This window comes from Mustela erminea, chromosome 20 (assembly GCF_009829155.1).
Source record: "Mustela erminea isolate mMusErm1 chromosome 20, mMusErm1.Pri, whole genome shotgun sequence".
Taxonomy (NCBI): Eukaryota; Metazoa; Chordata; class Mammalia; order Carnivora; family Mustelidae; genus Mustela; species Mustela erminea.
In genome coordinates this window covers 15,492,830-15,506,661 of record NC_045633.1, presented here as the reverse complement: position 1 = coordinate 15,506,661, position 13,832 = coordinate 15,492,830, and the positions used below count along the sequence as shown (strand labels likewise).

Below are 13,832 nucleotides of genomic sequence, written 5' to 3'. Positions count from 1 at the left end.
ATAGAAATGGAAGAAAAACTTCCAAACTCATTTTTTGAGGCCAACATTACCTTGATCCCAAAACCAGACAAAGACCCCATCAAAAGGAGAATTACGGACCAATATCCTTGATGAACATGGATGTGAAAATTCTCACCAAAATACTAGCCAATAGGATCCAACAGTACATTAAAAGGATTATTCACCACGATCAAGTGGGATTTATTCCAGGGCTGCAAGGTTGGTTCAATATCCACAAATCAATCAATGTGATATGATACATTAATAAAAGAAAGAACAGGAACCATATGATACTCCCAATAGATGCTAAAAAAGCATTTGACGAAGTACAGCATCCTTTCTTGATCAAACCCGTCACAGTGTAGGGATAGAGGGCACATACCTCAATATCATCAAAGCCATCTATGAAAATCCCACAGTGAATATCATTCTCAATGGGGAAAAACTGAGAGCTTTTCCCCTAAGGTCAGGAACACGGCAGGGATATCCACTATCACCACTGCTATTCAACATAGTACTAGAAGTCCTAGCCTCAGCAATCAGACAACAAAAAGAAATTAAAGGCATCCAAACTGGCAAAGAAGAAATCAAACTCTCACTCTTTGCAGATGATATGATACTTTATGTGGAAAACCCAAAAGATTCCACTCCAAATCTTCTAGAACTTGTACAGGAATTCAGTAAAGTGTCAGGATATAAAATTAATGCACAGAAATCAGTTGCATTTCTATACACCAACAACAAGACAGAAGAAAGAGAAATTAAGGAGTCAATCCCATTTACAATTGCACCAAAAACTGTAACATACCTAGGAATAAATCTAACCAAAGAGGCAAAGAATCTGTACTCAGAAAACTATAAAGTACTCATGAAAGAAATTGAGGAAGACACAAAAAATGGAAAAATGTTCCATGCTCATGGATTGGAAGAACAAATATTGTGAAAATGTCTATGCTACCTAAAGCAATCTACACATTTTGTGCAATCCCTATCAAAATATCATCAATTGTTTTTCAATGAAATGGAACAAATAATCCTAAAACTTATATGGAACCAGAAAAGATCCCAGATAGCCAGAGGAATGTTGAAAAAGAAAGCCAAAGTTGGTGGCATCACAAGTCCAGACTTCAAGCTTTATTACAAAGCTGTCATCATCAAGACAGTATGGTCCTGGCACAAAAACAGACACATAGATCCATGGAACAGAACAAAGAGCCCAGAAATACACCCTCAACTCTACGGTCAACTAATCTTCAACAAAGCAGGAAAGAAATTCCAATGGAAAAAAGGCAGTTTTGGGGCACCTAGGTGGCTCAGTGGGTTAGAGCCTCTGCCTTCAGCTCAGGTCATGATCCTGGGGTCCTGGGATTGAGCCCTACATTGGGCTCTCTGCTCGGCGGGGAGCCAGCTTCCTCCTCTCTCTCTGCCTGCCTCTCCACCTACTTGTGATCTCTGTCTGTTAAATAAATAAATAAAATATTTTTTAAAAAAAGAAAGAAGGAAAAAAAGGCAGTCTCTTCAACAAATGGTGTTGGGAAAATTGGACAGCCACATGCAGAAGAATGAAACTGGACAGCTTCCATATACCACACATAAAAATAGACTCAAAATGGACGAAAGACCTCAATGTGAGAAAGGAATCCATCAAAATGCTTGAGGAGAACACAGGCAGCAACCTCTTTGACCTCAGCTGCAGCAACTTCTTCCTAGAAACATTGCCAAAGGCAAGAGAAGCAAGGGCAAAAATGAACTATTGGGACTACATCAAGATCAAAACTTTTGCACAGCAAAGGAAACGGTCAACAAAACCAAAAGACAACTGACAGAATGGGAGAAGACATTCGCAAATGACATATCAGATACAGGGCTAGTATCCAAAATCTATAAAGAATTTATCAAACTCAACACCCAAAGAACAAATAATCTAATCAAGAAATGGGCAGAAGACATGAACAGACATTTCTGCAAAGAAGACATCCAGATGGCCAACAGACACATGAAAAAGTGCTCCACAACACATGGCATCAGGGAAATAAAAATCAAAACCACAATGAGATACCACCTCACGCCAGTCAGAATGACTAAAATTAACAAGTCAGGAAACGACAGATGTTGGCAAGGATGTGGAGAAAGGGGAACCCTCCTACACTGTTGGTGGGAATAAAAGCTGGTACAGCTACTCTGGAAAACAGCATGGAGGTTCCTCAAAAAATTGAAAATAGAGCTACCCTGGGACCCAGCAATGGCACTACTGGGTATTTACCCTAGATACAAATGTAGTGATCTGAAGGGGCACGTGCTCCCGAATGTTCATAGCAGCAATATCCACAACAGCCAAACTATGGAGAGAACCTAGATGTCCATCAACAGATGAATGGATAAAGAACATGTGGTATATACACAATGGAATACTATGCAGCCAACAAAAGAAATGAAATCTTGCCATTTGCAACAACATGAATGGAACTAGAGGGTATTATGCTGAGTGAAATAAGTCCAGCAAAGAAAGACAATTATCATATGATCTCTCTGATATGAGGAATTTGAGAGGCAGGGTGGGGGGGTTGGGGTTAGGGAAGGAAAAAAATGAAACAAGATGGGATCGGGAAGGAGACATCTCACAAAACAAACTGAAGGTTACTGTGGGGAGGGGGGTGTGAAGGGGGTTGGGTTATGGACATTGGGGAGGGTATGTGATATGGTGAGTGCTATGAAATGTGTAAGCCTGATGATTCACAGACCTGCACCCCTGGGGCAAATAATACATTATATGTTAGTAAAAATAATTAGTAAAAAATAAAAAAAATTAAAAATAAATAAATGTACACTCCCAGGCCCATCTCCTGGGGATCTGGTTAAGGAGGTGCAGGGCTGTGCCCAGAAATCTACAGGAGGCACACTGGAGAGTTCTGGAAGAGGTGGCTCTGAGACACACATGGGTCTGGGAGCTACTGCCTCCCAGGCCTTGGAATGCGGCCCAGAAGATCCCCTGAGCTCTCAGCCTCTCTCCCTAGCTGTCCACCAAATCTGCCAATTAGACATCCCAGCACAACCCAATAGCGACCTCCTGAACCCAACATGCTGACTCCTTTGCTGGGATCACTGGGCCAGAGAAACCTGGCCATCACCCTTGTCTGTCCCTGTCCCCACCCCACATATCGACCATCACCAAGGCCAGCAGATTCTATCCTCTAGGTGCCTCTAGGCATCCCCACTTCTCTCTAGCACCCCTACCAGCACCATGGTCCAAGCTCCCAGCTTCTCCTCCTTGCTTCCATCTGCTGCCACCATCCATTCTCTGTCCTGCAGATCTGATCCTGTCACTGCCCCACACAAAACTCTCCAGCACGGAGTGGACTCTCGAACTGCCCTGTCCAATATGGTAGTCGCATGTGGCTATTTGAGTTCGATATCCCAAGTTCTGCCCAAGTTCACAGTCATCACGTATCAATGCTCAAGAGCCACACATGGCTGGTGGCTACCATACTGGCTAGCACAAGTATAGCACACTCCCATCTGCACAGAAAGTTCTAGTGGACAGCAGAGCTCTACAGCTTTGCTTGGGATCCCTTCAGGGCCTGGCCCCAGCCTCTGCTCAGACCACTCCCCAGCATCCCTGGCCATAATGAACCACTCTCATCTCCCTAAAGTCGTGCTTTCCCCTCTAAATCTTTGCACATCATACCCTTCTTGCCTTCCTGGCTTGGCTAACTCCTACTCATTCTTTGGGTCTCAGCTGTCACTTCTCCCCTACGCAGGACAAGTGCCCAAACTTTGTTCAATCACAGCATGTAAAACACTGAGTCATGAGAGCCATGGACACATCTACACCCATTATCCCCATACCAACAATTTTCAACTAGAGGCAAGTTTCCTCCAATGCCCAGGGGACACCTGGCAGAGTCTGGATTCATTACTGGTGAGGCGGTCCTGGCATCCGGTCCTAAAATGCCCAGGATAACCTTCGCAGCAAAGAATCACCTGGCCCCAAATATTGGCAGTGTTGAGTTTGGCCATCTCTGCTCTGGATAGGACAGCTCCATAAAGGAAAGGTGCATGTCCTGTATAGTGTGTGTCCCCCTGACCACAATCTAGAGTGGAGCATTTAAGGAACCCAGATGTTCTGTAAGATTTTGCCCCACGATTTCAGTTCTCTTACAGTGCCTTACAACGACATTCACTGGTCATGACAGCAGACTGAATAATGGCCCCTCAAAATATCCAAGGCCTAACCCCTGGAACCTGTGAATGTCACTTTATACAGCAAAAGGGACTCTGCATATCCCATGCAGTGAAGGATCTTGAGATCTTGAGATGGGGTAATTATCCCGGATTATCCCGATGGATTCTAAATGCACTCACAAGCAAGCCTAGCAGAGGAAGACCGGGACATTGACAGAGACAATGCAATGTGAAGACGGGACAGAGAAATTCCAAGATGCTACGATGCTGGCCTTGGAGATGGGGGAAGGGGCCCCAGTCAGCATCCACTGGACGCTGGGAAAGGCAAGGGAAGGACGGATCTTCCCCTACAGCCTCGAGCAGGGTGTGGCCCTGCTGATGCCTTTTTTTTTTTTTTTTTTTTTTTGTCCCAGTGAAACTGATTTTGGACTTCTGGCCTCCAGAATTGTGCGTTCTGAACAGAAAGACGTTTCTGTGATTTATCCCGTATTACCCTGCTCCTGGACCTGCACAGAAGCAAGCAGGCAGGCTACAGAATGATGTTCGGGAGAACTCGTGCTGCAAGAATGATCTCGGGAGTCTGGTTGTTTCCCATACATGATCTGGCCTCCAGCTCGGAACTGGCCCTTCTGTCCTGGGCGCCAAGGGCTATGAATCTTGTCACACCTCCCCTCCTGGTCCAGGCTGGGCTGTGTCCCCCCGGAATGGAATCCAGAATCCAGGACGGGAGGCAGACATGCACAGCCCAGGCTCCTTAAAAATATAGAAACATGATAACACGGAAATGCAGTTCACTCCAACTGCAGATAGGCAGACAAAGACTCAATTTCAAACCCTGTCATTTGCCCTATAAGTAATGGCCTTTATGGGGATGGTCAGCTGGAAGGCTCAGCAAGGGTAGGAAGCCTCTCACTTGGGACTCCAGTCCGGCTCTCTCCGCGAGGCTTCCCCAGCTGGTGAGGCTAGAAGCTCTAAGAGCCTGATTTGATTTAACTCTGCCTTATTCTCATTTATTGCCTACTATTACCTTCATCTATGGGTAGATTCCTTTCCTCTCCTGGCACTATTAGGTTTCTATAGTAATAATAAAGTTGTCTTTCGTTTTCAAAACCCAAAGAGGGCTGTTGTGAATCTTTTGCTCGGAATACCGTAGAAGGATAAATTTCTGCTGTTTTTAGGCCAACGATTTTAGAGTCATCTGTAACGGCAGCCCTAGGACACTCATAGGGTCATATTCCAATGTGGGGTATATTGGATTTGGGTCAGAGAGCTGGAAAGGAAGGGCGTTTAGGGGAGAGAACCCCACCCTGCTGGCTCGGAGGGTGTGAAAGCGAGGTGGTAAGGGTACCTGAGGCATGCGTTTCTAGCTGCGGTGCCACCCAGGTCAACAGTAACGGTGTCCGTGGGTCATTCCTCACACCCTAGTCCTGCTGCCTTCTGGGTTGTGGAAGGTCTCTGGAAGGCAAGGGACTCAACCCAGGATGCTAGGTCTGTCCGGCACTGAAGCAAGGATTAGAATAAAAACAGAAGCTCTCGCCCAGCTCTCCAGCCTCTCTGCCAACCCTTCTCCCTTTCCCCACCAGCCTCCAGACACAGGGGCCTTTCTCTGCCCTTCCAACACAGCCTCAGGGCCTTTGTACCTGCTATTCTGCTTGGAACACTCTCCCTCCAGAGTCTCCCATGGCTGGCTGCTTCTCATCATTCAGGTCTCAGTGCAAATACCAGCTCCTCAGAGAGACCCTCCCTGGCTGCAATGGGGCCAGCGGACTTCCCATCACCTTCTGTCCACCACCTGCTGATTTTTCTTCCCCCAAATCTTCTCACACTGTGTAACTATCTCATTACTATCTTCACTTGCCTGCAGCCCAGAGTGCAGGCCCAAGGATGGCCTGGGATCTTGTCTGATCTGCCCACGGTATGTCCCTAGACCCATGCCTGGCACACACTAGATGCTCAACACATTCTGAATGAATGAATGAATGAATGAATGAATAAGTGGGCAAGTGAAGGAGAATGAATATGCAGCTTTGGAGAATGCTTGCTAAACGCCAGGTCCTAACGCACCTGATCTTGGCTTTCCGAAAGGCCAGCTCCTCTTCATTACCGAAGTCCAAAGACACATCCTCAGTATCATCCACCAGGGCCTGGGGGACACCAAAGGCGGATGGCAGGCGGTGGCCATCCCCACCCCTACCCTCTCTGCTGGAAGGGCCCCTCCCGCCGCGGCTGCAATCCGAGGCCTTCTGTCCATCTGGGGTGCGGCCCAGACCCCCGTTCGCCCATCCTTCCTCCAGCCCTCCCCTCTCCCTCCTCCTCACAGCCCCACTCCCGTGCCCGGAGCTCTCGCAGGCTCCTCCCGTCCTCTCCCCCATCCTTCCGCCCCAGCATTCCCGCGGCCCTACCTGCTTCATGCTTCCCAGAGCGCACCTGGAGCCCACAGCCCAGGCTCCGGCTCCGGCTCCCGCCTGGCCAGAATGCCGGGAGGCTGGGGAGCCGCGGCACCCCCCCCCCCACCCCCGAGCTGGCGCCCTGCGGTGCAGGTCTCGGGTGGGGGCGGGGCGCGCAAGGCCCGCGGGGCGCGCGGGGCCCAGAGCGCAGTCGCAGGCTGGGCAGGTGGGCTCGGCGGCCCGGGAGGGGGCGGGGCTTGGGAGGGTCCCGGACCCAGGGCTCGCTGGGGAAAGGCGCCTGAAAGGGAAAGACCTGACTCCCTGGCTGGAGGGACGGAGGGCCTCCGTGGGCACGGAGTGGACGATTCGGGCTCAAAGGCGCACTCGGGGACCGTGAACAGTGGTCCAGGGAGGAACAGAGCGGGGGTGGGTTGGTGAGTGAGGAGGATGTCCCGTAGTTGTCGGGCCAGGTGAGGGAAAGAATGAATAAATGAATGAATGAATGCCAGGGTCGGATAGCCTCATTTAGGGTTTGGAGAAAGCCAGTGCCTCCCAAGTCTCCGGTCCCAAGAATTCCCTGGGGCCCTTCTTAAAAAGCAGATTCCCAGGCCCAGCTCTGGAGTTTGGGAAGGCCTGGAGTGCAGGCAGAGGAATCTGCCTTTTAATAGGTGAATCTGCTGACCTCAGTGAGATCGTCCCTCATCCGGGCGCCAGACACACACGGAGCACGCAGTCACTATTGTTGGCGGTAACATCCAGGATGGTAAGACCTTCCCAGGTATCTCCGGGGAAAGAAGGCTTGCCACCTGCAAGTGTCGTTTGCAAGGACAATGTCACTCCCCTCCTTTCTGTCTTCTCCCTCTCCTGACCCCTCCTTCCCCCCACCCAGGAGCAGAGGGCCGAAAGTCTATATGCCAAGGCCACTAGTTCTGCCTTTGCCCTCTTGTCATGGGCAGTAGGGGCTTGTCCCCATCTCCAGTGACCTGCCAGAAGGCCACTGGTCCACAATCTCCTGACACAATTCATTCACTGGTGGCCTCCTGAAGAGATGAATGACCTGGGGGGTGCCAAGGAGGAGTAGGAAACAGCTGTCAGGAGCTGCCTTAGGTCTGATCCGTGGGTGAGCACTCCTCCCTTTCCCCCCACTGACCCTACAAAGGGCTTGGCAAGTGCATGTGCGGGGAGCATGCTTTCTTGGGGGACAGGATGCCACCTTTGGGGTCAGCAGGTCTGGGCCTGCCTGAGAAGCATCTCTCTAACAAGTTCCCAGGAGATACTGATGCCACAGGCCCCCAGCCTTCCTATGAACCCTAACGATCTGCACTACCAAACCCCAGATTCTAGAAAGGCCCGTTGTCTCTTCCAGCTAGAAGCTTGCTCCAGGCATAGGTGAGTGTCACACTGGGAAGCTGGGGGACCCTAAGCTTCCCCTACCCCACTAGTCCCCAGCTGTCTGGGATGCTCAGGGGAAGGGCAGGTGGAGGTTGAGAAGCCGTTGCGAAACATTTAGGGGCTTTTCCTCTAACCCTGCGAACCACCAGCTGTTGTTAGCTGTTAAGTTGGGGCTCAGAGAGTCCCCAGGGGGGTGAGAAGGTAGGAAAACCCCCTTGGAAACCCCATGTGGGGACAAACTGTCATTCTTGGCCATCAGGTTGGGCGTGCTGAGAATTAGCCATGGCCTTGCCATGTGGAAGTCACCCCACAAACACAAGGTCACGCCACTCTGCCCCTTCCTGACCACATCAGAGCACAGGCTGAGGATACAGATGCCGGGGCCAGACCTGGGGCATTCCTTCCCCAGGAGACAAAGCTGTCTCTGAACATGCACCCAGTTGTCCCTCTGCAGAGTCAGCCAATAGAATTTGGGTGTGGGGTGGGCAGAGAACCCGTCAGTTCTGCAGGGAATAATACATCATTACCTTTGACATGCGGTGAACACTGACTCACACTGCTACCACTGAACATGCCCGCTGGGATCGTAACCCTAGTCACCTTTTGCTGGTCATGGCTCAGAGGACCTTGGGAAGCAGAGTTTCAAAGAGTAAGCCCACCTCTGATCCCTGGTCCTGGGGCTCCTGGTTCAGACAGGCACCAGTCCCTGGACGGCAGTTGGAGGTCAACACACGGAGTTGGGCAGGCCTGGATGGGAACATACTCTACCACTTCCTCTCTGGGCAGCCTTGGGCCAGGGACCTCATCTCTCTGGCCTCAGTCTCCATATCTGTAAAATGGGGCCACACCTCCCCTTTCCTCCATCATCACAAATGATGCAAGACCTGGAGAAAACACATGGCAAATGCCCTCCTCACAGCTGGGGCTCAGGAGATAGCGGCTCTGGTGATAGTGACTTCAGTCACCAGCAGGGCCAGTGAGCCCCATGTCAGAGTCACTTCTTCCGCCAAGAGGCGTCCGTCCTAATGGGGGAATAGGAACTGCCCTTTCCCAAACACCTACTGTGGGCCCAACTCTGTGTCCCCGGGATATATGACAGCTGGGACAGAGGACCCAGCATGGCCCTTTCTCCCACATGGAACCCCAGGAGTCCCAGGGCAGAAAGCAGGGAGTTGGGTGTGAACGGACATGGCTGAAGGCTGGGGCCTGGAGTCCAACCAGGGAGGTGTGGGCAAAGTAGGTGCCAGCCCGGCTGGACTGTTCCCATCCTTACGCCGCGGGAGGACAGCTGGCCCAGGGGGTGGGCAGGAGTTCAGATCTGAGCTGCACTGTCCCCCTGCATCAGTCAGGGCCATAGCTGTAGCCTCCGGGCCTGTCTTCCCCAGGCCTACAGTTGCCCCTTGCCGTCAGCCCTGCCTTGCCACAGGCTGGACTCCCTAGGGTCTGCCCTGACCACTGTCCTGCCGTTCCACCTCTAATAGGGCCTTGCATCTCACAAGTGAAAAGAAGGAAGCCCAGTGAAATGGAACTTGAGGGAAACAACAAATCATTTCTTAGTGTAAGTATATCCCACACACTATCTGGGATATACTTATGCTAAAAAAAAAGTATCAGTCTCTCACCCCAAATTCAAATTTACCTGGGGTCCTGTATTTCAGCTGGCAACCCTATGCCTCCATAAGATTGTCAGATGAAACCCCATGAGGTGGGTGCACCCAAGCTCACAGGTCCCAAAGCTCCCACCCTGATCCTAGGCAGCTATCCCCGTGCCTCTCCCCTTCCTGCCTCCCACAGATGCTCCACCCACTTCACGGGACTCCTCCCACCTGACCTCTATCCTTCATGCAGGCTACCAGGGCAGTGTGGCCAGGAAGCCAAAGCATGGGGCAGAGGGAGGAAAGTGGGTCCCTCCTGTGGGCTGTCCCTGGGGGTGCCTGTCTTCCTTGTTGGGGTCAGGTGGTGTCCAGGTAGAGCCCTGGATTCCTACCCAGACAGAGTCAGCGGTGCCTGGATCTCGGTGAGTTGGGGAAAGTTCGTGACCCTGCACACTCCCAGGATCCTTCATTCACTCACTTGCCTACTCATCCACCTCTTCTGTGCTGATCTACATCTAGACACAGGGCCCTACCCTCACCAAGCTGAGATTCTAGTTAAGAAAGAAATAACAATTAGCAAACCTAGGGCCACCTGCTGGCTCAGTCGGTGGAGCATCTGCCTTCAGCTCAGGTCGTGGTCCCAGGGTCCCGCATCCGGCTGCCTGCTCAGTGGGGAACCTGGTTCTCCATCTCCCTCTGCCTGCCACTCCCCCTGCTTGTGCTCTCTTTCTCTCTCTGTCAAATAAAAAAATAAAATCTTAAAAAAGAAAAAAAGAGTCAACAGAAGAGAACAAAGGCATAGAGACACTGGGGGCTTAGTGGGGGCAGGGAGGGCCACTTGGAGCTTCTGCATTTTCAGCTCATGAACTTCGATGTGTGTGCTGGGGGGGCATGGATGTGGAGGAAACAGCAGGTGCAAAGGTCCTGAACAGGGCAAGACCTGGGTATGTGCCAGCCATGGGCAGAGTCTGGCCAGCCAGCAGAGGGTAGCACGTCCTGTCCCACACAGCTTTGGGGGCCCGGATGGGAGTGAGGTGGCGACCCAATGGGTAGGGGCAGCTAGAAGCCACCTGGCTGAGGACAGAGGCCCAGCTCTGCTGTTCCTATCTCTGTGCAGGCCCAAGCACAACTCTAGTGGCTTTGGGGGTGTGGGGTTCCTGCCAAATCCATGCTCCGTGGAAAGGTAAGAGAGCCTGGTCAGGGTCTTGTTAGCTGGAGACCTCTGGGTCTCTTGACAGCCGCAACCATTCACCCAACAAACAGTTTACAGGTAAGCCCTCGCCCTGCCTGTTCACCAGGTTCCCTGGCTCTGTCCCCACCCCACCCCTATGGCGAAATATCCTCTCTGGTCTCACCAGCTGCCCCTGGGGCTGCAGGACGGTGGCCAGCTCAGGGCTGCCAGGCAGGCCGAGAACACGGCTTCTGCCACCCCAGGGACACAACAGAACAGAGACCGTGGAAGGATGCAAAGGCGTGACGGCCTGGGTCCTTCCACACATTGCCAGCAAAGAGTTAGGGAGAAGAACCTTCTGGTTTGAACACATTGACCCACGGGTGTGGATCACACGCAACGTGTGCACCTTACTACGGTGAGGTTCGAACAAGTATGGGAGGGCATCTGGGGGGCTCAGTTGGTTGGGTGTCTGCCTTCAGCTCAGGTCGTGATCTTGGGGTCAGGGGATCGAGCCCCACATCGGGCTCCCTGCTCAGTGGGGAGTCTCCCGCTCCCTCTGGCTCTCCTCTCCTCCCCTGCTCATGCTCTGTCTCTCTCATACTCTCTCTCTCAATAAAATCTTAAACACACACACACACACACACACAATGGGAAATAACACTCATGGGACAATCGGTGAATGAGTCCTGGAGGGGTAGCGGCTAGCAGGTGAGACCCCTAATACTAAGGATAATGATTCATTTTTTTTTTAAGGCATAAGGATGATGTCGTGGCTTTTATTTTTTGTTTGTTTGTTTGTTTTTTAAAGATTTTATTTATTAATTTGACAGACGGAGATCACAAGTAGGCAGAGAAGCAGGCAGAGAGAGAGGAGGAAGCAGGTTCCCTGCTGAGCAGAGAGCCCAATGCGGGGCTCGATCCCATGACCCTGGGATCATGACCTGAGCCGAAGGCAGAGGCTTAACCCACTGAGCCACCCAGGGGCCCCAGTGTTGTGGCTTTTAAACGTTGGGATATAATTCACATACCATAGCATTCACACTTTTAAAGTATAACATGTGGTGATTTTCGTAGATTCACAAAGCGGTGCAACTGTCACCTCTATCTAGTTCCAGGCATTCTCATGACCCCAATAGGAATTATTATATAATTTTTGGTCATCCCTCACTGTCCCCTCCCCAGCCCCACCCCAGCCCCTGGCAACTACTCACCTGCTTTCTGTCTCCTGGATTTGCCTGTCCTGGACATTTCATAGACACAGAATCCTACACCATATGGTCTTTTGCTTCTCATGTTCGAAAGGTGCATTCCTCCTGCAACAGGTGTGAGAGGTTGGTCCTTTGCGTGGCTATACAGTTCCCTGTATGGCCATAGGGCCCCTGGTTTAGCCCTTCGTCAGTTGATGGACAACTGTGTACCTTCTGGTCATTGGGAGCAATGCCGCTATGACATTCCTGCCCGAGGCTTTGGGCGGGCATGGGTTCAGTTCCCTTGGCCTCATAGCTAGGAGTGAAATTGCTCACAGCTTCGTGTTTCAGAAGAGTCCCTCTTTAGAGCTCCATACCAACATAGTAAGGTGAAATGACAAGACATTGAGGCTTGCTTCAAAATCATATGGGGGCTGGGAATGGGGTACCTGGGTGGCTCTGCTGGTTGGGTCTCTGACTCTTGATTTCAGCTCAGGCCACGATCTCAGGGTCCTGGGATCGGGCCTGCTTGGGGTGGGGTGGAGGGGGGGGGTGGTCCTTCCTCAGCAGGGAGCCTGCTTCTCCCTTTGCCTGCCACCCACCACCACTTGTGCTTGCGCTCTCTGTCTGACAAATAAATAAATAAAATCTTAAAAATAAAATAATGTTTTTAATGTTGAGGCGTGTTTTACAGTGACTTTTCTGTCGCCTTTCAAATTGCCACCTAATTACCTCTGGCAGTAGAAAGGTCACCAAAGGTGCCTCTGGGAGGCTCAGTCAGTCACGCCTCTGACTCTGGATCTCAACTCTTGATCTCAGCTCTTGATCTCAGGCTCTTGAGTTCAAGGCGGATGTTGGGCTCTGCCCTGGGTGTGGAAGCTCCTTTAAAAAAAAAGGGGGGGGGTCAGGTGAGCAGTGTATGTCATTTTATATCTCATAGCCACATCTAAGAAAGCAAAAATAAAACAGAGGAAATTGATTTTAATCGTACTTTTCTTGAACCCACTATTTCCAAAACACAATCATCTTAATGTATGAGCAATTAAGAAATTATGAAAAAAAAAAAAAGAAATTATGAAAAAGATACTTTACATTCTGTTGTCCTGGAGGACCTTCCAGCCCTGGGTACAGCATGTCCCCATTTGGCCCCGCCCTTCTCAGGGGCTCCATGGTGATTCATGGCTCCAGATGGGACTAGAGGGCTTTGGATCAGAGCACTGATCCAAAAGCTCTTGTGACTTCTATTTTAATTGGTTTTGTCCATCTACAATGAGAATGTGTGCCCACAGAGGCAGACACCCTTTGTGCCTTTCTAAGTGCTATACTGTGCATTGCCTAGAGATGGTGAGGAGGTAGTGAATGAAAGACCCCAGGAGTGTGCAGGGTAGGGAATCTCTCCCCATCTCACCGAGGTCCAGGCACCGCTGACTCTGTCAGGGTAGCCCTGGGCACCACCTAACCCCAACAAAGAGGAGAGGCGTCCCCAGGGACAGCCCACAGGAGGGACCCACTTTCCTCCCTCTGCCCCATGCTTTGGCTTCCTGGCCACACTGCCCTGGCAGTCAGCATGAAGGACAGAGGCCAGGTCAGGTGGGAGGAGCCCTGTGAAGTGGGCGGAGCCTCTGTGAGAGGCAGGAAGAGGAGAGGCACAGGGACAGCTGCCCAGGATCAGGATGGCAACTTTGGGCCCCATTAGCTTGGGTGCACCCTGGCCTGCAGGCATAGGGTTGCCAGCTGAAATTCAGGACCCCAGGTAAATTTGAATTTGAGGTGAGTGACTGATACTTTTTTTTAATGTAAGTATATTCCAGATAGTACGTGGGATATACTTACACTAAGAAATGATTTGTTGTTTCCCTCAAGTTCCATTTCCCTTCTTTTTGCTTGTGAGGTCCTCAGTCCTGCTTGAGGAGGA

At 51.0% G+C, this 13,832-nt stretch overlaps 1 protein-coding gene and 1 long non-coding RNA gene across 2 annotated transcripts in view; both read right to left on the bottom strand.

Annotated features, from left to right (window-relative positions):
* The window catches only part of TVP23A (trans-golgi network vesicle protein 23 homolog A), a 34,041-nt gene extending 27,025 nt beyond the window's left edge, over positions 1–7,016 (bottom strand). Inside the window, exons 1-2 of the mRNA XM_032327406.1 lie at positions 6,585–7,016; positions 6,247–6,326 (exon numbers count right to left, since the gene is read on the bottom strand). Coding sequence (XP_032183297.1) covers positions 6,247–6,326; positions 6,585–6,593 — 89 coding nt within the window. The 5' untranslated portion in view covers positions 6,594–7,016. The remainder of the gene's footprint in view (positions 1–6,246; positions 6,327–6,584) is intronic.
* A 3,244-nt stretch (positions 7,017–10,260) lies between these two features.
* LOC116580751 lies at positions 10,261–12,737 on the bottom strand. The gene is made up of 3 exons (XR_004281769.1): positions 12,650–12,737; positions 11,942–12,043; positions 10,261–10,291 (listed from the first exon to the last, which is right to left on the bottom strand). It is a non-coding gene; the product is annotated as an uncharacterized LOC116580751 (long non-coding RNA).
* Positions 12,738–13,832: the final 1,095 nt, after the last annotated feature.